The 21048-nt window shown below is 42.7% G+C and overlaps 4 protein-coding genes across 10 annotated transcripts in view; all 4 read left to right on the top strand.

The window, feature by feature from the left end:
* The first annotated feature begins 49 nt into the window (after positions 1 to 49).
* On the top strand, positions 50 to 13972 carry LOC134181920 (2-phosphoxylose phosphatase 1-like). Of its 6 annotated transcripts, none has more exons than XM_062649214.1 (15): positions 50 to 142; positions 4690 to 4985; positions 5688 to 7389; positions 7453 to 7496; positions 7568 to 7648; positions 7718 to 7844; positions 7937 to 8023; positions 8082 to 8150; positions 8230 to 8416; positions 8604 to 9411; positions 9473 to 9554; positions 9609 to 9716; positions 9989 to 10194; positions 10260 to 10328; positions 10382 to 11734. In XM_062649214.1, exons 3-10 carry the CDS (start codon positions 7118 to 7120, stop codon positions 8985 to 8987), a joined length of 1251 nt encoding a protein of 416 aa, XP_062505198.1. In that variant the 5' UTR covers positions 50 to 142; positions 4690 to 4985; positions 5688 to 7117; the 3' UTR covers positions 8988 to 9411; positions 9473 to 9554; positions 9609 to 9716; positions 9989 to 10194; positions 10260 to 10328; positions 10382 to 11734. The 6 variants fall into 6 exon arrangements, with proteins under 6 accessions (XP_062505198.1, XP_062505195.1, XP_062505196.1 ...); XM_062649211.1 differs by having other exon boundaries at positions 5688 to 7496; positions 10382 to 10943; positions 11033 to 11734; XM_062649212.1 differs by having other exon boundaries at positions 5688 to 7496; positions 10382 to 11532; positions 11582 to 11734.
* On the top strand, positions 593 to 3201 carry LOC134182147 (zinc finger MYM-type protein 1-like). 2 transcript variants are annotated; one of them, XR_009970279.1, is made up of 2 exons: positions 593 to 1091; positions 1190 to 1304. XR_009970279.1 is itself a non-coding variant. In XM_062649502.1 (2 exons), exons 1-2 carry the CDS (start codon positions 736 to 738, stop codon positions 2896 to 2898), a joined length of 1773 nt encoding a protein of 590 aa, XP_062505486.1. In that variant the 5' UTR covers positions 593 to 735; the 3' UTR covers positions 2899 to 3201. The 2 variants fall into 2 exon arrangements, 1 of the variants encoding a protein (XP_062505486.1); XM_062649502.1 differs by having other exon boundaries at positions 593 to 799; positions 1190 to 3201.
* A 430-nt stretch (positions 13973 to 14402) lies between the features above and the next one.
* On the top strand, positions 14403 to 15755 carry LOC134182638 (2-phosphoxylose phosphatase 1-like). The gene is made up of 2 exons (XM_062650073.1): positions 14403 to 15276; positions 15330 to 15755. The coding sequence occupies exons 1-2, from the start codon at positions 14437 to 14439 to the stop codon at positions 15705 to 15707; spliced, it is 1218 nt and encodes a 405-aa protein (XP_062506057.1). The 5' UTR covers positions 14403 to 14436; the 3' UTR covers positions 15708 to 15755.
* A 2897-nt stretch (positions 15756 to 18652) lies between these two features.
* Positions 18653 to 21048, top strand: part of LOC134182320 (carbohydrate sulfotransferase 15-like) — a 4908-nt gene continuing 2512 nt past the window's right edge. The window contains exon 1 of the mRNA XM_062649717.1: positions 18653 to 18779. Within this exon, the coding sequence (XP_062505701.1) occupies positions 18677 to 18779 (103 nt within the window). The 5' untranslated portion in view covers positions 18653 to 18676. The remainder of the gene's footprint in view (positions 18780 to 21048) is intronic.

The raw sequence follows: 21048 nt of genomic DNA, 5'->3' as shown, positions 1-21048 counted from the left end.
GCAGCTGACGCGCAGGCGCGAGAGCTACCAGTAAAATCTTATATCCCGTATGCAATTCTACTGGCCAATGGTCGAGTTTGATTTTCGTGTACAAATAGCACTCTTTCCGTTTCTGTACGTGTGAAGGCAGTAAAGGCAAAAGGTAATGTACAAGCGGGTAGTTTTCGTTGGAGAGGCTGTCATCTAGGCGATTAGCTAGACTAAAATTATAGATTTTGAGGAGCCTTTTTCAGGCTGCATGGAAACGTGTAACGTAAACCGAAGCCTACATGTGCTTGTAGTCTCGCGTAGCCCAGGTGCGGATCCAGAGCCCCAAGATGAGGGTGCATGATTAATATCAACAAATGAATTATATTAACGCAAAAATCAGCCTTCATTAAAGAACCTTGGTAGTTGTAAAACGGCACTACGCACTGAGCTGCCGATTAGTCATCTGAGTCTAGAATATGGATCACGTAATTCCATCCTTAGGGGAGTGTGTGTGTGTGTGTGTGTGTGTGTGTGTGTGTGTGTGTGTGTGTGTGTGTGTGTGTGTGTGTGTGTGCAGGGGCGTAGCGTGGCATGGGCTAGACAGGGCTATAGCCCCCCCAAAGTTTGTAGGCGTGTCCATCAATTTTTGTGTGCTTGATCTTCCAATGCGCATACGTATGCTTTGGAACCCGTCTCTGACACTGTGGGAGCCCAAATCAGACGTCGGGCTGCCAAGGCTTCACGTGTGAGTCACGTGCCCATCTAATGGCGACTCTGAAAAGTTGTGCAGGAGGGAAAGGAAGTTCCAAGAAGCAGGCGTCTATTTCAGGTAATATATTGACAATAGCTTGTCAGTCATGTATCATTGACTGTGACAAACAAACCCGCTATGCGCCAGTGACCTTTTGCAGACAGGTATGCTGCCAGATTTTGACAACAAATGTGAGGTACAGTTAGACGTTCTAGTTATTATAGGTTACGTACACTACTCACATCTTCAGCTAATTCAGAAGGTAGAGGTGACTGCCTCGATTACCCAGACCCCAGTGGACTTTCAGTTGTTGAGCAACCTTTTCCAAAGAAACGCAGTCACGCACGTGGCGCTTTCTTAGCAGTTTGAGGTTGTTTGTCAACTACAAGCTCATTGATCATGGCTGTTTACGTACTGTATTCTAGATCTCTATACGCGTGGCAGTTCACGCTGTTTTTCATACGATAGGATTCTTCTCCCGCGGTCAAGTTTCTGACAACTCGCAAAAGTCTGAAGAAGTTCAAGGAACAGTCGAGTTAGATTCAGAAGTCAGCCTCACTGATGGTCAAGGCACCGAACAAGTGACACCTAGCGAGGTTTCTACCGCTGCTGGGCCTTCCAGTGGATTGGTTCTAGAAGCCGCTAACGTTCTAGTAGGCCCTCATCAACCTCGATCCAAAGATTTGTTTGGTGGAAGTTTTCCGAGGAGGCAAATTTTGCGTCAGCGAAGAAGTTTTCAGGAGACTTGGTATTCCCAGTTCCCTTGGCTGGAGTATAGTGAGAAGGTGGATTCTGCATTTTGTTTTGCGTGTCGCCTAGCTGAGCAGAGCGGAAAGCATGGCCACTACGATGCATGCTTTACTGAAAGAGGCTTTCGAAACTGGAAAACGGCACTAGATGACTACAGAAAGCACGAGTCTTCGCATGTGCACTGCTTGGCGGCAGCTGTGTGGAATCAGGCAAGACATGTTGCCGAATCGGGCACTCTAGCGAATGCTTGTTCCGCGGTCCAGGATATTAGAAACGTTCTTGGAGTGGTAAACAGCCTCTACAAACTGCTGGAAGGATCGGCAAAGAGACATTCGCGGTTTCAGGCTATCCAGGAGAAGCTAGGAGGCAGTTCTGTCACTCTCAAGAGACTTTGTGAAACTAGATGGTCTTCACGCTATGAAGCTGTACATGCTATCAAGTCCAGTTTTGATGCGATCATTCACACTCTTGAAGCAATTTCAACTGAAGATGCCGAATTAGGACCAGAAGCATCCTGTCTTCTGAAGTCTGTTCAGACTTTCCACTTCTTCTTCTATATTTCAGTGTTGGAAGAGGTACTTGGGAAAACTGCTGTTCTTTCACGCTACTTACAAGGTCGGCGTGTCGAGCTGTCTGGAGTCAAGTCGAAAGTTTCTAGCACAATCAAAGCCGTGGGTGCACTTCGTGAAGACTTTCAAGACGTCTGGAAAAATACTGAAGACATTGCGTCAAAACTAAGCTTGGAACTTCCACAACTTCCGCGCAAACGTAAAGTAGCACAGCGACTGGCCATGGATGGTGGTGGTACACCATATTACCCTCAGTCTTGTCAAGAGCAATATAAACTGGTTTACAATGAGGTCGTAGATATCGTGCGAATGGAAATGAAAGAGAGATTTCGTGAGAATGAATATGAAGTTCTGGCTGCAGTCGAAAAACTTCTAGTAGACTCACTGACAGAGAGCCGACCAGACCGGTCGAGTCTTCAGACAGTGTGCACATTTTATGGCAACGACTTCAATTCTGGCCGACTTGAGCATGAACTTGAAATTTTTTATGGTAATATTCAAGCGTACCAAGGCGAACCGGACTGGACTGTAGAGAGTGAAGAGGGAACTGACTTGCCCGAACTTGTAAAAGTCCGGACGTTCTTCAACAAAGGCACTAACAGGGACTGCTACCCAGAAACTTGTAAGCTTCTTAAGACACTTCTTGTCATTCCTGCATCTTCATCGGAATGTGAACGATCATTTTCCACTCTCCGTCGTTTGAAAACGTGGCTCAGAACGTCGATGGGACAAGAACGTCTGACTAGTCTAGCACTCCTGACAGTCGAGCGCGAAGAATGTCGAAAATTGGAGTGTAGAGTGGAAGACCTTGTTGCAGAGTTTGGGTCTAGTGGACGAAGGCGTTTACTGTTAAATTAGTTTATCGCACCTCCGTGACGTCTAGAACAGCTGTTGCATTTAAACTATGCTACGCTATCTAGAGTACCCTGGAACCGTTGGTTAATTGCAAACTATTTAGCTGCCAGTAGAACGTACTCTGCTCACACAAGAATGATCAATTCTCCAAGCTCCCACGTATGCACCACTCAGTCTTCAAGTACGCATGTGACAGCTTTTTGCCCATATGTAGGTACGTACTACGAAGGCAAGAAGTGTGTGGTTGGCTGATTTGACTGATGAAGTGGGCGTGTCCCGTTGCGTCGCAAAGTCTAGCCCCCCCAATCCTAGAGGTCACGCTACGCCCCTGGTGTGTGTGTGTGTGTGTGTGTGTGTGTGTGTGTGTGTGTGTGTGTGTGTGTGTGTGTGTGTGTGTGTGTGTGTGTGTGTGTGTGTGTGTGTGTGTGTGTGTGTGTGTGTGTGTGTGTGTGTGTGTGTGTGTGTGTGTGTGTGTGTGTGTGTGTGTGTGTGTGTGTGTGTGTGTGTGTGTGTGTGTGTGTGTGTGTGTGTGTGTGTGTGTGTGTGTGTGTGTGTGTGTGTGTGTGTGTGTGTGTGTGTGTGTGTGTGTGTGTGTGTGTGTGTGTGTGTGTGTGTGTGTGTGTGTGTGTGTGTGTGTGTGTGTGTGTGTGTGTGTGTGTGTGTGTGTGTGTGTGTGTGTGTGTGTGTGTGTGTGTGTGTGTGTGTGTGTGTGTGTGTGTGTGTGTGTGTGTGTGTGTGTGTGTGTGTGTGTGTGTGTGTGTGTGTGTGTGTGTGTGTGTGTGTGTGTGTGTGTGTTTCTAGCAAAGATGACTTCCTCGTATTCTTTTTCCATGTGGTGAAAGCGTGACAGGGAAGACCGTTAATTGTCTGTCCCATTGTAGAACGCTAGTAAGATTTAAGTCGTAGTAGTTCACTGATGCTTGATCCCCTCACAACTGCAAATGGTTCTCAAGAGTGTATCTACAATTATTGGGCAATACTGTTCATCTGTGCGGGCTGCTAGTGACCGATACCAGCTTCTTGTTAAAAGTCACAGGACTAGGCAGATCCGTCTAGTCAATCTCTTCCGCATGCCTTTCCAGAATGGGTCTGTATAGGCATAGCTAGAGGGACAAGGTTTAGTCCAAGTACTGACTTTGCAGAAACTCATGCCCTGCGCAATTGCACAAACAAAGAAATCTTCAAGATCCCAACAACATAAATTGAGTCAAAACATAAATTGAGTCAAAACATTTACTCTATTTAACCAAGGAAGTGATCCAGGAACGGGATGACAATAGTTTATCTATATAGTACTCTTCTACTGTCTCTGATGAAACATTTGAGCGGTTCCTTTGTCTGCCACAATGACAGGGTAATATAATGCGGTATAGACAGCACACAGTCACCAACAGCTTCATGGACCCTTATATTTTGGGTGCATATTTAAACCATCAGTCATTGGTTCCGTCACCTTGTCCCTGAAATGCAGCAGCCCTTGGCAAGTCCTGTCTGTAGTATACGTTTTATATGTTTTACTTCTATAGATACTAGACCCTTTGCAATAGACGTTACTTGAACAGGGTAGTGAGAGCATATGTTAAAGTTCCTCAGGACACGCCCACTGTGTTGAGTACACGTGTACCAAGAGCACCATCCCTGGATCCGCACCTTTTATCCGCCCCAAGTTCTTCCAGAAAGTGTGCATGCACTTTTCAAATTTTAAACAGGTCATGTGAGCAGTTACAGTCGTTAGTACGCGTAAGGCGGGATCATTTATCGATCCTGTGCATACATGTACACTTCTATATTTAGTGAAACGCCGTCATACTCACTCAGACTGCTCTGACGCCATCTGGAGACAAACATCAGCTGGACGGGCACGTGTGTTGGCAAGGTGGCAGACGGGTGAGGCCAAGCTCAGTTTCCTGGTCTGTGAGTCTAGTGCGACTTTATGGATTGTCCAAGTGGAAGAGGTCACATACTTGAACAGTTTACTGGTCTGATGAGACGCAAGCGTTCAGCTTTCGTTCTACTGTTAGCAATTTCAACAGTTGCATATTTCTACTTCTACTTTTCATACTCTACCAGGAAGTATACACTTATTACAGGTAGACACCTAGAGTATGAAAAATGCATTGAGAGACAGGCAGATGGCATGTTGTGTAGATCTGAATAATGACATGCTGACTATGATTTTGTTACTGCACAAAGAATCTGACGAATAAGTTATTCCTTTCAGATGTATTCCTATTGTGTGGGTTTTCTAGGGCGTGGCTACTTAAAACCACAATGCTTGAAACTCCAAACCGCCTCAAACCACACCCTCTGATGCATTTTGCTTGCAGAAGCGCTGCCAGCACTGGGAGCATTTCATCTAGCTGCCTGGTTTACAGATGGATTGGGTCATGATGCAGGCTGCACAGAGTGCTGGCAGCACATCTGCAAGTAAAATGGATGGCAGAAGGCGTGGTTAGAGATTAAGATCTTGTGTTTTTGAGTAGCCACACCCTAGAAAATCCTAGCCTTGTCCCCAGACTCACGTGAGCCTGGCAGTGTCCGGTTCCGGTATGATGGGAGGCTGAAAGTGTCATATGGGACCGGACACTGCCACGACGGGATGCTGAAAGTGTCATACGGGAACCAGACACTGCCACGACAGGAGGCTGAAAGTGTCATACGGGAACCGGAGACTGCCAGGCTCACGTGAGTCTGGGGACGAGGCTAGAAAATCCCACATCACTTGTCCATTTTTTGTGCTGTATTGTGAAGGTGTTACATACAGTCGTTTGTTCTGTGGTCTTGTATTTTAGACAAGAGCATTCACACAACAGAGCGGAGGACACACAAGTAGTTCTAAATGAACGCCATCGAGCAGCGAGCATAATTCATTATGCAGTCAATATTTTGTCAAGCAGGTCTACTAGGTCTTTTATGGGAATTAGTAATCACACTAGCAAGTACGGAACATCGTATAACAAGCAAACTCAATCGACTCAATCCCAAACAGATGAAATGTTCAATGAGCTAAAACGAGTTTTGACTGAACGCTGTCACAGCCCTCTCGTGATGGAGAAAGAGTTTGTGGCATCAAGTGAGGGTCACTTTTCTACCTTTGAGGACTATGACATCAGGATGGTGCAAGTCGTTACAAGACATGGCGAGAGAGCACCTATGTTTGCAACAGCACTTATAGGAATGAAAATTTTTTATTGTCCAGACGGTTCGAGGCAACTTTTTTCAGCTAGTGATTTGTCTCATACAGTCTGCTACAAGGCTCAGATGACATGGACTGGCTGTAGGCAGTTGCAGTTGATTGGTAGGCATTTTCGTAAGGCCTATTCATTTAATTTGACAGTTGGTCAACTTGAGAATCGGATTCGCTTATTATCGACTGGAAGACAGAGAACAGATTGGTCTGCAAGGTGTCTCGTTGCTGGTTTGCTCGGCCACACTAACTACAACAAATTAGTAAGAGTCAATCTAGCAATGGTGCCTTATGCATTACATACTAAGTATGTAAAGAGCTGTCCTTATCGTGAGAAACTATTGAATCAAATTCGAAAGAATCTGAAGTATCAACAATCGGCGTCGTACTGGACATCAGCGGTCAACAGAGGTAACAGTTTTATTACTGCTACAGGATACAACGGCAGGAATTTGACATATATTCATCAATTTAACGAGGCTCTTGTGTCTCACTTTTGCAATTTGTATCATAAAGGCATATCTGCCAGCATCACACCTTGTGTTAAGAAACATTGTATGCCGCCTTCTTTATCGTTGGAGATACTCAAGGCAGCCGATGTCCACGTAAAGTCTCAAAATGACCAGAAGGTAAGGAGGATATGTAGTCAAGAATTGCAGAGTAATTCAATTGCAAATTGCATAACATACAACTAATTAATAATACAGTAATTTAATAAATATAATGATATTAAAGGGGCACAGTCCAGATGTTGCGCGAGGAGAACGCCTCGGAATCCATCTTGAATTGTGTATACATTTTTCAAGTTCATCGAAATAAGCAACCTTTAAAAGACAAAGCTTAAATATTATAATAAGGTAGTACATTTTCTGTATTCTCACAAAAAACGAGGATGCGAACGCTTTGCAGTTCACAGTTTGAGTAGCCGTACCAAATACAACATTATCTTTGTAGACTCTGCAAAGACGGAACGCTTTAAATATAGCAGGTAGAGGTTAAAAAGCTGAATTTATCTGTTTTTGCATTCGTATATGCATGTGTGAGCGTCGGATAAATCCTGCACGTGACCGGAAGTATACGTCTATTGTAATGTCGACTACATCCGCAAGAAGCCAGCGTAGTGCAGGGAAGCACGGAGGTGCAAGACGAGGGGCTGGTCGTCGGAAAATACAAGTAGACACAGAATGCAAAGTAGTAAGACTGGAACGATCTACTTACGACAGACTCCTCGCTTTGAGAGATCGCCTACGCTTGCCCAGTTTCAACTCGCTTGCCGAATTTCTTTTGAGGCGCGTACTCAACTGCAGGTTAGCTTGCTTGGTACTTCTGTATCAATTCACGAATAACAGTCAAAGCTTACGCTTTTTCAGCTGTCAGCCATTGTCCACTTCTCTACCGGAGCCTAATGCGATTGGTAAGTTCAGCCACAGCACTTCGATCGACGCACTATTCTCCACACCGATATGACTCTATTCTTCAATCTAGGTGACGATTCAGCAACATTGGAGACTATAGCTTCCCATTCTAGAGAACGTACAGACCAGTCTGACTGTTTGATAGCTGCAGGTAGGCTAGCTAGTAGATTACTGAGAATAGAGAAGGTATATAAACATACACGTCTACTGTCTTGTACAGATCTTCGTGATTTAGACACATCTGTCAGACACGTAGAAGAAATGATTTCTACTCCTGTACGGTCAGGCAAACTCAGTTCAAGAAGACCTCTGTTTCCATCTACACTTAGTCCAGTAAACTCTGCAAAGTACGACAGTTGAATTTGCACGTCTATTTGTGCATGTATCTGTAGATATAGTACACATAGTGTAATCTTATGACTGTTGTCCACTGATGCAGCTCTCCATGTCCCTCTGTGAATTGTTCATCAGGTTCTGAAACAGATGATGAGAGTAATGAAGATCAAGAACCTAGAAGAACGGCTGAGTAAATATAAGATCCTGTACCCTTACAGGACAGTTGTGACTTCAAATGTTTTTATCAGCTTGAAGACTTTACTGACTACACTAGATGAATCTGACCAGTCATCTGAAGATGAATACCGATATGAAAGGTAATCTAAGTGCATGGTCATCAATGATCACTATCCAACGTACATGCAGTTACAGATGTTATAAATTATGTATCCATAGTGACACTGATTGTACTTCTTCTGATGATGTTGATGAGCTTGATGCCAGTTATCTGGATGACATAACCTTGTCCCCAAGCACTCACCATGCTTCATCACATGACATTGTCGATGTCACAACCTCACCCGTCGGAAGCAAGGAAGTTCTGGATGATCAGTTGACTGTAAAGGACATGATTATCCCAACGGTAAGATTGTTTGTTAGAGAGGATGCATGTAAATTGCTTATAGTGTCATTCTGATATAATAATGAGAATAAAGGATGTTGTCTTTCTTCAATAAAGAGCATACAAAACAACCACTTGGGGTCACACCCCTTGCATCTTGTAATCTTAGAGTTTATTACTACTGACCACTAGATTTGCTTCGTTTCAGGTACAGTTTGGAATTAGTGACAAAGATTCAGGTGGACAGATGCCTACCTCAAGTCCATCTTCTGGAGCTATTCCTGTTGTACGTGTCTCAGTGCAGCCAATAGCAATAACACCTATCACTATCTTTGAAAATGATCTTGAGAATAGGCTGAAGTTACCCAGGGTTGTGTGTGATGAAGATTGCATATTGCAGTTGCTTGGAAAAACGTGCAGATATCCCTTCTGTTGGGAAGAGATATCGGTGCAGAAGAAGCATATTGGCAGCACATTGACATTGCAATGGCACTGCAAGAAGTTCCACCAAGGCTCATGGAGTAGTTCTGCACGATGCAAATCTCAAAATGGATACCCATTCTTCATAAATAATCTTTTGTTTGCTGCTTAAGTTTTTCTGTCTGGAAACAACTTCTCAAAAATTAGTCTCTTGTGTCAGTTCTTTAGATTGAATTCTATATCACAGTCAACTTTCGATCGCATTCAGCGCCTATATATATGTCTGTCTGTTGTGGAACATTGGGAAACATCCAGAAATGCAATCCTCGCCGATATTGGAGATCGACCAGTAGTTCTTGCTGGTGATGGGCGCTGTGACTCACCAGGGTTCAGTGCAAAATATTGTGTGTACTCTCTTATGGATATTGTCACACGAAAAGTTGTAGACGTTCAATTTGTTGACAAGAGAGAGACTGAACTGAAATCACCTAGGATGGAGAAACTTGGACTGCAGAGAGCTTTGACATCTATACAAAAGAAGATCAAAGTCATAGAATTAGTTACAGATGCATCTATTTCTATTTCTGCAATGCTGGGTAAGGACATGACATGATGTAAATTGGTGGACATTTGGGAATTTAAACCTCTCCCTTACAGAAAGAGATGAAACTTACAGACACTTAGTGCATTCGTTGGATGTTTGGCATAAAGCCAAAAATTATCAAAGATACTATCTGAGGTATGCAACAAATTATTTAGTATTAGTACTGAAACACTCATGATTGTTGAACAGGCATCAAAGAAACGAGAACTGGCTGAACTCGGACCCTGGAAAAGATCCATAGTAAACCATTTTTGGTGGAGTTGCCAACAAGCAAAAGGAGATGTAGAGCGGCTAAAGGTATGAAAGATTTACATACATACAATCGTACATATGTACACTGTATACATTCCAAGGCAGAGCTGTCTTACACACACACACACACACACACACACACACACACACACACACACACACACACACACACACACACACACACACACACACACACACACACACCACCACCACCACCACCACCACACCACACCACACCACACACCACCACACCACACCACACCACACCACACCACACCACACCACACGTGCAGCACAAGTATCTATCATCTGTGCAGACAATTTGGATTGGAGTCTTGCACCATGTAATTGGTGAACATGAGTGGGCAACGGGTAGATGTAGTCATAGTGAGCTGGCAAATGATGACTGGCTACAGAGTGGAAAGCGTGCACTACATGTCAATTCACCATCAATGAAATTCTTGAGAAAGGTTGTGCTTGATCCTAAGTGGCTTAGGTCAATGACCCATTATGTACGATGTCGGTTAGGCTGATGTGAATGCTTTGTATTTTCTAAAAAATTTCTTACATTTACGTTTACCACTGCAGCCAAACAAGTGCGCTTGAAAACTATCACAATTTAATCCTTAAATATGCTTCCAAAAGAATAGCATTTGGGTGAGTCACTTCACATCCAATCCCCGTATGATTAAACTACCTAAGTGTTTTAGGTATGAAGCCTTCAAGGCCCGTTGTTTGCTAGCGGCCATGGATCATAATGAGCACACAACTCTGGAACAGGCTATAACAAAAACAACAAGACAACCAAGATTTCACCGGAAGTTTAATAAAAATTCCCAGCAGTGGACCGTAAGGAAGGTGAAGGAAAGAAAACAGTACAATCACGTAACTGGGATAATACATACGATCGCAAAAAAGCGAATGGAAGAGGAAGAGTCAACTCATCGTCACACAGTGTTTTTACAGCAAAACCCCAACACATTGCTCAAACTACTGCTCCAGTTAGTCCACCATCAACTGCTGATCTGGCAGAAAGGCAGTGTAGTAGGACAGGTACAGTTTAGGTTACCTCACCATTCTTGTGCTACCACAATGACTGCCATTGTGTTTGTTAATACTGCTGTTGTGTTGTATTGTTGCATCACTGATATAAATGTATAGGTTCACAGCATCTCACCAGGCCATAGTTGCATAGGCTCAAGCAATACAGTAATACATGAGGACACATCTGGTCACACAGGATGATGCAACACATCTGTGTCCTCTGCCCAAGTGAGCATGCTGACATACTTCATAATGTTACAGTACCTGCATGTTATCAAAAACAAACACAATAGAGATACTTCAATGTCTTCCTGCAGGTGAAAGTCACTAGCTGATTTGCTAGCCTGTTCTTTCACCGATATATAGACGAGAGTAGATACACACTATGGATGGCAGAAAGGCGGTAGAAAGGTGGGCAGGTAGGACAGCAACTGACCCACAAAATGTATGCTCAGGACCCAGTCACCTGTTGAAACTTTCTCTGGCACTTTTGCAGCAGATGTATTAAAACAATAAACTACAGGAAGATATGACTCTGCCACAAGTACCAAGAGTCTGTATTCTTGTGTTTTGCTTGGTGTTGTCTTGTTTTGCAGTCTATGATGGGTGCCAGCTGTCAACAAGAAATATGTAGAGCGTTTAAAGGCAAACCATGAATGCAGTGACTCAAAATTGATGGCAGACTAGCACGTTATAGTGCTGTATATAAACGTCTTATCCAGACATGAAGGACCAGTAAGTAGTACTTCACTAGTGATGGATGGCAGATGGATAAGAAAGGGTCGTTGTTGTGTACCAGCTATTGAATATCTATAGGGTAAGTATTCAAACCAGTCAGAATTATTACATACTTGTGTTTCTTTCAGTTAGTGCCAAGCTAACAACAAGTTGCCTAGGGTCAACTGACATGAGAATTGCAGTTATTTGCCATAGCTGAATTATACTGACAATGACATAAAATTTCACAGTTTGCATGCATCTAACTTCTAAGAATACACAACTACTACTAAACTAAACAATCTGAGCACTGCCTGAATATCTACTCACTCCTGTACCCCATGTACCTTCCATCTGGGGAGGGAAACCAATGTCGTATACAGCGTACCACACATGAAGGCGCGATGCGCCTATTTCCTCTACCCAAATAGCGTACTGACTTAGTATGTACTGCCTATATGCAGCTTTGCGATATCCGTTATGACTATAGTTGGGGACTTCCACTCGGTAGTCAGCAGCTAGACGAATTTGTAGCTGTAGCACATTATGGTCAAGGGTTGTTGCCCTGAAATATTCTTCAGTTGTACAGCAAACCCTCTTTCGACAACACACGTTCTCTCTAGACTGATCCATGTTAACACATCGGCCACAAATGCACCATGGCAAAGTCTCTGGATTTATTGGTGACGCAAAAGGATGGTCTCCGTCACCTCTCTCTGCAAGAACATTAGCGTAGACCTCAGCAAGTTGCAACGACGCCCTTGAATTACAGATGAAGGAGCTCACAACATTTTGAAGCTGTCTAATGCTGAGATTGCTAACAAATCCCTACAAGACATGCAATGGAAGGTACCTTGGTTGTACTGTAGTTGCACCATTAGGTATATATAGAAAAGAAATATGACAACCTCAATTTCATCAGCAGAAGGAGCCACTTCTCTGGGAGGACCAACTAATACACCTGCATGACTGTCATCTCCTCGACAACTCTAGATGTGCAGACTACGTGGCACTAGTCAAGAATAACAGACGAAGCTCTAGCGCGCACCTCTCCGCGATTCCTGCATATCTCAGGTCTGCAAGAACATACACTCACACAGTGCGCACCTGCCGCTTTGCACTCGCAGCCTCGTCCATCACGTCTCACTCTAGCGCACTTCCCTCTGCAACTGCATCTCACACTCTCCTACCACACCGATCACGTTGTGTATACCAATCAAAATATGGAGTCCAACAAAAACTTACTGGCTCAACTAGATTCTCTAACGTTTCTTCATCATCAGTTTCCCCTGACAACATCATCTCATCTCTCGGGAACGCCATGTTTTGATCTAGCTATGGGCAGAATCCAAAGCGAGGCAAAAGCAATCCGCGCGAGCAAGCAGTTTCACGAACATGCGCATAAATCTGGACTGTGCCACTTTAATAATATAATTAAGAATAGTAGATTTATTAAAGCAGTAAAGATTTTTATTACATTTAATAATTATTAATAATATTAATAGTGCTAATAGATTGTATTATTTTTATTTTTAAATTTTAATTTTTATAAGCAGTGAAATGTTTTCTTACTTTCAATGATTAATATTAGCGCTAATAGATTGTATGTGTCGTTATGCCTCTCCATGATGGGCAAGTGGGGTCTTTACCCCCATCTGATGCGTCCACCAACCCGGCAGGTGAGCCCAGCAGGGTACATGTTTCTGTGTAGTCCACACGGATTGTATTATTGTTACTATCTTTTAATATTGTATTAATAATATTAATGCTAATATATATTATTATTGTCAGTATCTATCATTTATAATTGAACATATAGAATGAAGACTAAGTTTCATTGTAATCTGTTTTGTAAGATTAAAATGTTATATTATATCAGTCATAATTATTATGTACTAGATTTCACTTGTCAACATTCAACCTCTTCTCGGCCAGATCGTATCTGAAATGGAAATTTCAGCAACCGGCCAAACAAAGAGTGTATTCATTCACTATTCTGGTCATGACATTACCATGTCTTCTCTTCTTTCAGCACTCGGCGCCTTTTACGGTCGCCAACCAGCTTATGCAACGAGACTTGTTTTCGAGTTGTGGAGTGAAAGGAAGTATAACAACAGATACAAAGTCAGGGTCCTCCATGATGGACAAGTATTGAAGTCATCTGTTCTAGATGAGTGGATGACATTGAAATTTTTTAAAGAGAGGATATTGCACGGCCATCTGAGAGATCCCAAATCACATAGAAATGCTTGCTTGAAAGGAATCTGGTAAGCATATTTGTCAGTGAAATCTTTGCTGCTAAACAACGATGGTAGAGTCTGGATTCTGGAGTAGATTGTGAAAGCAGCAGTCTTTGTCAGATAGACCACGCTCGTATGTAGTCTACTGTAACGCTATATGTACATTGATTATACTGAATTTGATGTTTTTAGTGAGCTTAAATATTATGCTCATTTAGACGTGTATGTATACTGTAACAGTATTGAGCCATGGATTGACTATTAGCTGTTTGTATGTTAAGTAACTAAAATTTTAATCAAGATTGCTCACTCTATTTTCGTTAAACTTAAATATTTTCTGCAACAAGTGTGGAAGATGAGAATGAACAAAATTTGCATATACCCGTGGGAGGATACCATAGTAGGTGTATGCACGCGTTTCATTAGCATTTAGAAGACATCCATTGTTTGTAGTTTACAATTGATACCAATACAGTTTCTTCCTTTTCTCATGCGGTCGTCGCAACTGTCGTTTGTAGTGTCAGTGATCCTAGGGACAATAATAGTATCTGCACTCGTGTCCCACTATGGTAGGTATGCATATGTATGTGGAGCAGAATCCTATAGCCACGTGACAATTGACAATGTTTGCAGGAGTACAGTGGCAAACGAGGAATTTATGGCGCCTATTTCAGCATACTAATGCAAAGTTGGCAACAATTAGCTATAGGGCACCAAACAGCCCAATTAGCACGTCCCATCACGCGACAGGTGACGTATCCACAATGACGTCATCAACCGGAAACGAATATGAAGACTTAAAATCGGTATTGGCTTCACGTTGCCATAGTCTTTCCACAATGGAAAGAGAAATATTCAATACAAACGAGAGTCGTTTTTCTGAGGTTAACTGTTACGATTTCTTGATGGTGCAAGTTGTCACTCGACATGGCGACAGAGCACCAATTCATGACACACCTCTCACTCGAATTAAAGATTTTCTCTGTCCTAGAGGTCGTCAAAAATATTTTTCGTCTAATTATTATGACAAATGTGATAACGGACAACTAACTTGGACCGGATGCCGACAGTTTCACTTGCTTGGACGACATCTTCTTCAAACATACTTTGTCAACATGGAAGGGTCCGAGATAGAGGAGAAGATGCGTCTGTTGACCACACGAACTCAAAGGACGGAAATGTCAGGACTCTGTTTGACTGCTGGTCTGCTGGGTGGCATGAGCAGCCACCAGGTCATGAATGTCAACAGTGGCCCAATGTTCTACGACAATCCAATTTCGCATACAGACTATGTGAAGGTCTGTCCATTTCGAGACAGACAGTGGGTTCAAATACGAAAGCAGACTGATTATCAACGTGCCAAGATAAAGTGGGAGTCGGCCGTCAACAAAGGAAATACGTTTTTGTCAAGAGTTGGAAATGAGAGTATTTCCAATATTGCTCGATTTTATGATGCCATAGTGTGTCACTTTTGTCATTTGTATTCCAATGGAATTTCGACCAGCATAACTCCTTGTATCGACGACATGTGTATGTCACCTTCTCTTGCAATGAAGCTTGTCAAAGCAACAGATACATTCAATCACTATTACAACAATCAGAATGTAAGATTTGTATGACCACATTATCAAATGAATTATGGATAATCAATGTGTAGATATCAATTATCAACGCCCAACCACTTCTTGCTCAGATCGTGTCTGAGATGGAAAAGTGGGTGAAAGGAGCGGGCAGCAGGGTACTGATTCATTACTCTGGTCATGACTCAACTGTGAATGCACTACTTTCAGCACTAGACGTCGCCATTAGGCAACGACCATCATATGCAACTAGACTTGTGTTTGAACTTTGGCGAGCCAAAGAAGAAAGAAAACGTCGTAACTACATGGTCAGAGTGCTGCTCAACGGTCAATTACTAGAGTCATCTGTTGTTGGCAAAGAGATGGCGTTCAGAAATTTTAGAGCTACTATGTTATCTGGGTATTTGAGAGATTCCAAATCACATAGAAATGCTTGTTTACACGGCATCTGGTAACTTCGACTTATACACAAAAACTTACATTGGAAGCTGCTATGCATAACTTAACACACTTGAAAAGTCTACAATTTTCAATATATGAAATACTGTCAATTAACAAAACTATGTTGTCACGTGACTCCTTAGACAGGGCAAAAGCCACATTTCTAATTTACAACCAGTATGTGTACCAATAACTTACTAACTTGTGGCACGTATACTTCTGCTTTATAGTTCTGAAACATGGGGCATTATTTGAGCATGGGGCACATACAATTTGAGCATGGGGCAATATTATTTTGCAAGCACAGAGACTATTGCATTGTTCAATTGCATACCATCACACTACACAAACAACACAAACAAACTATGGTAATCTAATCTTAAGTCTTACTGGTATGTATCCTGGCTACTTTTGCTTTCACTTGAGTCATATTCCTGGTCTGTTGCATACGTTGAATCTTCAATGGAAGTCAGTGCTTCTATCTGGGTGTTCATTTCATCTCAAATGTACACATTGATAGACACGCATGCACATAACTGGGTTTGAACACTACCCCAATGAGCATGGGGCACTATTATTTTGTTATAGAGTCACCATGGGGCATTATTTAAGCATGGAGCACAATTTGAGCATGGCGCACAATTTGAGCATGGCACTATTCACAGAAATACGGTATGATAGATACATCATGGGCCACAATACAGAGATGAGTGTATCTCGTTAGGTATTAAATCAGTTCACTGTGGCAGTGCCTCTAAGTCCTCGTCTGTGTGTTTGTTGTTTGTGTGTGTGTGTGTGTGTGTGTGTGTGTGTGTGTGTGTGTGTGTGTGTGTGTGTGTGTGTGTGTGTGTGTGTGTGTAATGAGTGGGTAAGTGGGTAAGTAAGTGGGAATACATATTATGCGCATGCGTATACATTAACACTACAATAGTTGACCTTCATTAATAATTAATATTCAATTAGAACGAAACCGACCACATGCTTCGTTATAATTGAGTCCCAGATACTTGCGACATTTACTAATAAATATTTTATATCAACTATCTGTCTGTATCTGTCCACTCTCATCTGTCTTTCTTCGATACGAGTCTGACGTCCTGCTGTGCAAAGAATTGTCCGGAGTTGGTCGATATCGTTGTCTCTGCTTCGTATTTGTTTTTGTCTTCGATCCGGGACGTTCACTGTCGTCTTGAAAGCCCATAAGGGCTCTGAAGAGAGGAAACTGCGACAGAAAGACTTTCCACACGAGGTACCACCCGCATATAATCATAATAATAGCAGCTGTGACGGCGACTGCAGCAGCACCACTAATTCCAACGAGCTGTCGCAAGTCCATCTTCACAGTTTGTACAGATTATCCGGGACTTACACGTAGACTCACGCTTCCACGTACGTCTACTCGTACTCGTGACTCTATGTAGCTTGGGAGCTTGGGAAGACACCAGCTTCCTGGGGAAGTAATCACCATGCCAACGGTAAGGAACTGGCACGCGGGAAGCAACGCTTGGACACTGCACTGGAAGAAAACGCTGGACCGCTGGCGAGAACTTTAGGCCACCAAACCAGCTCTAATGGCTTGTTACTGTGTACTGACAGTCGACAGTGTGACCGTCTTACAAATTGCAAATATCATGTTTGGAATCCTAGGCCGTGCTTTGCGCTGTATAATACGTAGCCATCTAGAGAGAGCCAGAGATAGTTGCGACAACTCTGACGCCACTTGCTTCTAAGTGCTTTCAAATTATACGGCTCTGGGGCTACAGAGCCGCGTGTAGAGACAAACAGAGAACCGTGTGTGTGTGTGCGTGCGTGCGTTCGTTTGTGTGTGTGTGTGTGCGTTCGTGTGTGTGTGTGTGTGTGTGTGTGTGTGTGTGTGTGTGTGTGTGTGTGTGTGTGTGTGTGTGTGTGTGTGCGTTCGTGTGCGTTCGTGTGTGTGTGTGTGTGTGTGTGTGTGTGTGTGTGTGTGTGTGTGTGTGTGTGTGTGTGTGTGTGTGTGGATTCTGATTTAAGCTCTTCCGTCAAAGATTCTGCTAGTATTCGAGATCGCGCTAGACTGAACATGATTTCTGGCCAACATGCTGGTGCATGGTTGCGGGCATTGCCAAACCTAAGCCTCGGCCTCGCCACGCCCAGCAAAGAATTTAGTATTGCTTTGAGAGTCTGGTTGGGCATTTCAATCTTCAACTTGCCTTCTGATGCCAAGCGCTGTACATGTGGTGCAATCATTGACAAATTCGGTGATCATTTATTAGGTTGCAACCAAGAGCAGAATCTGAGAATGAAGTGTCACAATGCACTCTGTGAAGTAGTCTTCAATGCACTCCTAGTGGATGATTCTCGTTGTCGTCGAGAAATGCGATGCAGTAGCACACGCAATTCAAGACCTGGTGATATTTTTCACCCGAATTTCGAACGTGGTCTTCCGACATATTTTGACTTGACCGTCCGAAACTCCTTACAGCCATCCTACCTTGTTCAAGCAGCCACTTGTCCAGGGGCAGCGGCTGCAGCAGGAGAGATTGAGAAAGATCAGCGGCATGATGCGATGGTTTCGAACACTGGAGGTATTTTTCATCCCCTCGTGGTGGAGTCTTTAGGATTATGGACACCGAACAGTTTACAAGTACTTAAAATTATAGCGCAAAGGGCTTCTTTTCTGGTATCAGTAGATCGGTTTGTAATTTGCATCAACAACTGTCTGTAATGCTATGGTTATACAATGCTAAGATGGTGTTATGTAGAATAGCTTTAGATGGTAGAGTTGATCCCAGTTGGGATCTGTAAGAAGTATAAGTATATACATGTCTAAAAATATACATACATACATACATACATACATACATATATATATATATATATATATATATATATATATATATATATATATATATATATATATATATCAGACCTCCTCGCGCTATGAAGCCTACGTTTACGGGCGCTGAAGAGCGAGGGCAGGGCTACGGCTCTGGTGGGAGAGACAATGAAGTGTCGACTTGCTTACCTAGCGCTAGCTACATCAGTGACAGCCGTCATTGTTCTATGGTACACTCGATGGGATCACTGGATGGCAACAAGACTTTTAGGTGAGAGGGTTCTCTACCAGTTGACTAGAGAGTAGGTAAAGGGCTGGTGTCGCGTGCTGAGATTGTCACCGTGCCGAGATTGTTTGCGCTTGCGCAAAATAGAACTGACATTCTCAGCACGCACTACAAGCGTGCTGAAATTGCTTACTGGTACGTGCTGAAATTGCTGACTTGTGCGCATGCGTGAAACAAATTTAGAGTTATATTGAGAAATCTATAGTTATTATTGTTAGTTATATATTAATTAACTATTTTAATATGTTACAACAATGTCAAAGCATTGGGTTGAAGCAAATAATTCAGTTGTTAAGAATAATTATGTACTAGATAATATGTATATGCTATATACAATTATCTATATATATAATTTTTTATTCATCAATTATTACATACAAGTTTATACAATTGGAAATATAATTAGACATAATAACTATACATACACATTTGTACAAATAAATCTCTCTTACCTTTGATATCCCAATGGTGAGTCTTGGCCTTGTTGTTGACGTTTCTAATTTCATTTTTTGCTAACCCTGGTGGAAAGCTTTGTGTCAGGAAATAAGTTACAAGATTCTGGCATCTCTCTCTGCAGAGACATGACAATGTCTGGCTTCCCTAGCTGCAATTGTATTTTGCTTCAGATCATCCATCCATGGTCTTCACAAGTGAGTGTACACAGCTATTGTCTATCCTCTATCCAAGAAATAAAAAAACCCTCAATATAATAATACCTAGATGTGTGAACAATCTCAGCACGCCGGATGTAGACTTATGCGCGCAAATAGTTGCTGAGCATGCGCAGACTGTAAAATACAATCCCAGCACGGTGACAATCTCAGCACGTTACACCTGTCATTATTAAGTGTTGGGGGATGGCAAAATTTGCCGAGGTTCGCATAGTTTGATATGTGGCCTATGCTAAATATGCCTGCTAAAAACTTCTGGCCCCCTCTATCTGTGACCCCCTAGATGTGCATATACAGACCTCTCAACTCTCACGATTTGTGCCCAATTCTCATGATTGCCAGTCCTCCCGACAAGCCTATCGTGAGGCTCTCCAACAGTCACTTTGTGTAGTCCCGTCTTTCTGTAGACTCAAATACCCAGTTCTCCTCCTCACGCACTTCACATGTTTTGGCACGTGCTTTTTGTTCCACTTGCACGAGTCTAGTCTTTCTGGACATAGCAGATTCTTTAAACTAGACTCTAGTAGACGGCTCTGCTTGCTTGTATCTGGACTATCCAGATGGGGTATGCAGTAAAAGTAACCTTTGGAAGTTTAAGGCTAAGCCTTGGAGCTCACACAGAAAGGTAAAGCGAGGTTGACACATAGGCCAGAGGCTGCTAACCACGCCCACTTTGGACACATTTAATGGGCGTGGTCATTTACGAAGGACAGTCTCACTGTTTGGTGTGAAGAAAAGTTGAGAGGTCTGCATATACACATGCACTATATATAATCATATGGGTAATACCGTATGTACAATAAAAGTAGCCTGTTTCAGGGTTGAACTGCGGCCTAGGCATGATTTCTAAGTTTGTCATTTCTATTTAACCCGCTGATAAACAAGTAAAGCAGGAATTGCCGCTTTCAGCAATGTATGTGTGCAATACCTTATAAATAAAGATGCCGTTCTTTCATTCTATAGTACGTGTATACAGATAAAAAATCTGAAAAATTAATTATTATGACCCCCCAACAGACAATGTCCAAAATTTTCAGCAACCCCTGCAAATCACTGAATTTCAAATTTCAAACTTATGGCCCCACAGCAAATTTGCCAGCCCCCACACTTATATAATGACCAGACCCTTAAATGTCAGCAGATTTGGTGTTAGCAATTGTTCTTGTTTGGTTTCAAACGACGAGGTGACCAAGATTTGTCGTAAGAAACACTTGGGCGGTTTCATACTCTAGATCAGACGGCTTTGCTAGACGTTTGCAAGACCTACTCTTGGCCAGCCTTCAAAACTTGTTGCCTCATCTCAGTGCCCTAATGGGAGAGGCGCCGTGTGGGCGGATGCGGTCCTTAGTGTACTGTACAGTTAGTGTATCAGCATAGTACACGTAGTACAGTATGGAAGTACGTACAGGATAAGGGAAGTCCAACGAAATTGAACTTGGATGAACGTAACTAAGTGGTATGGAGTAGTAGACCTTGAAGACAGATCAATCAGTATGCTATAGTAATGGCGGCTATTATGGACTTACATTTGCACATACTAGCAGCTGTCAATCATCATAAATGTCATTCTTAGATTCTGACAG

The sequence above is a fragment of the Corticium candelabrum genome, chromosome 7 (assembly GCF_963422355.1).
Source record: "Corticium candelabrum chromosome 7, ooCorCand1.1, whole genome shotgun sequence".
In the NCBI taxonomy this organism is placed as follows: Eukaryota; Metazoa; Porifera; class Homoscleromorpha; order Homosclerophorida; family Plakinidae; genus Corticium; species Corticium candelabrum.
This window is presented reverse-complemented; position numbering and strand designations above follow the sequence as displayed.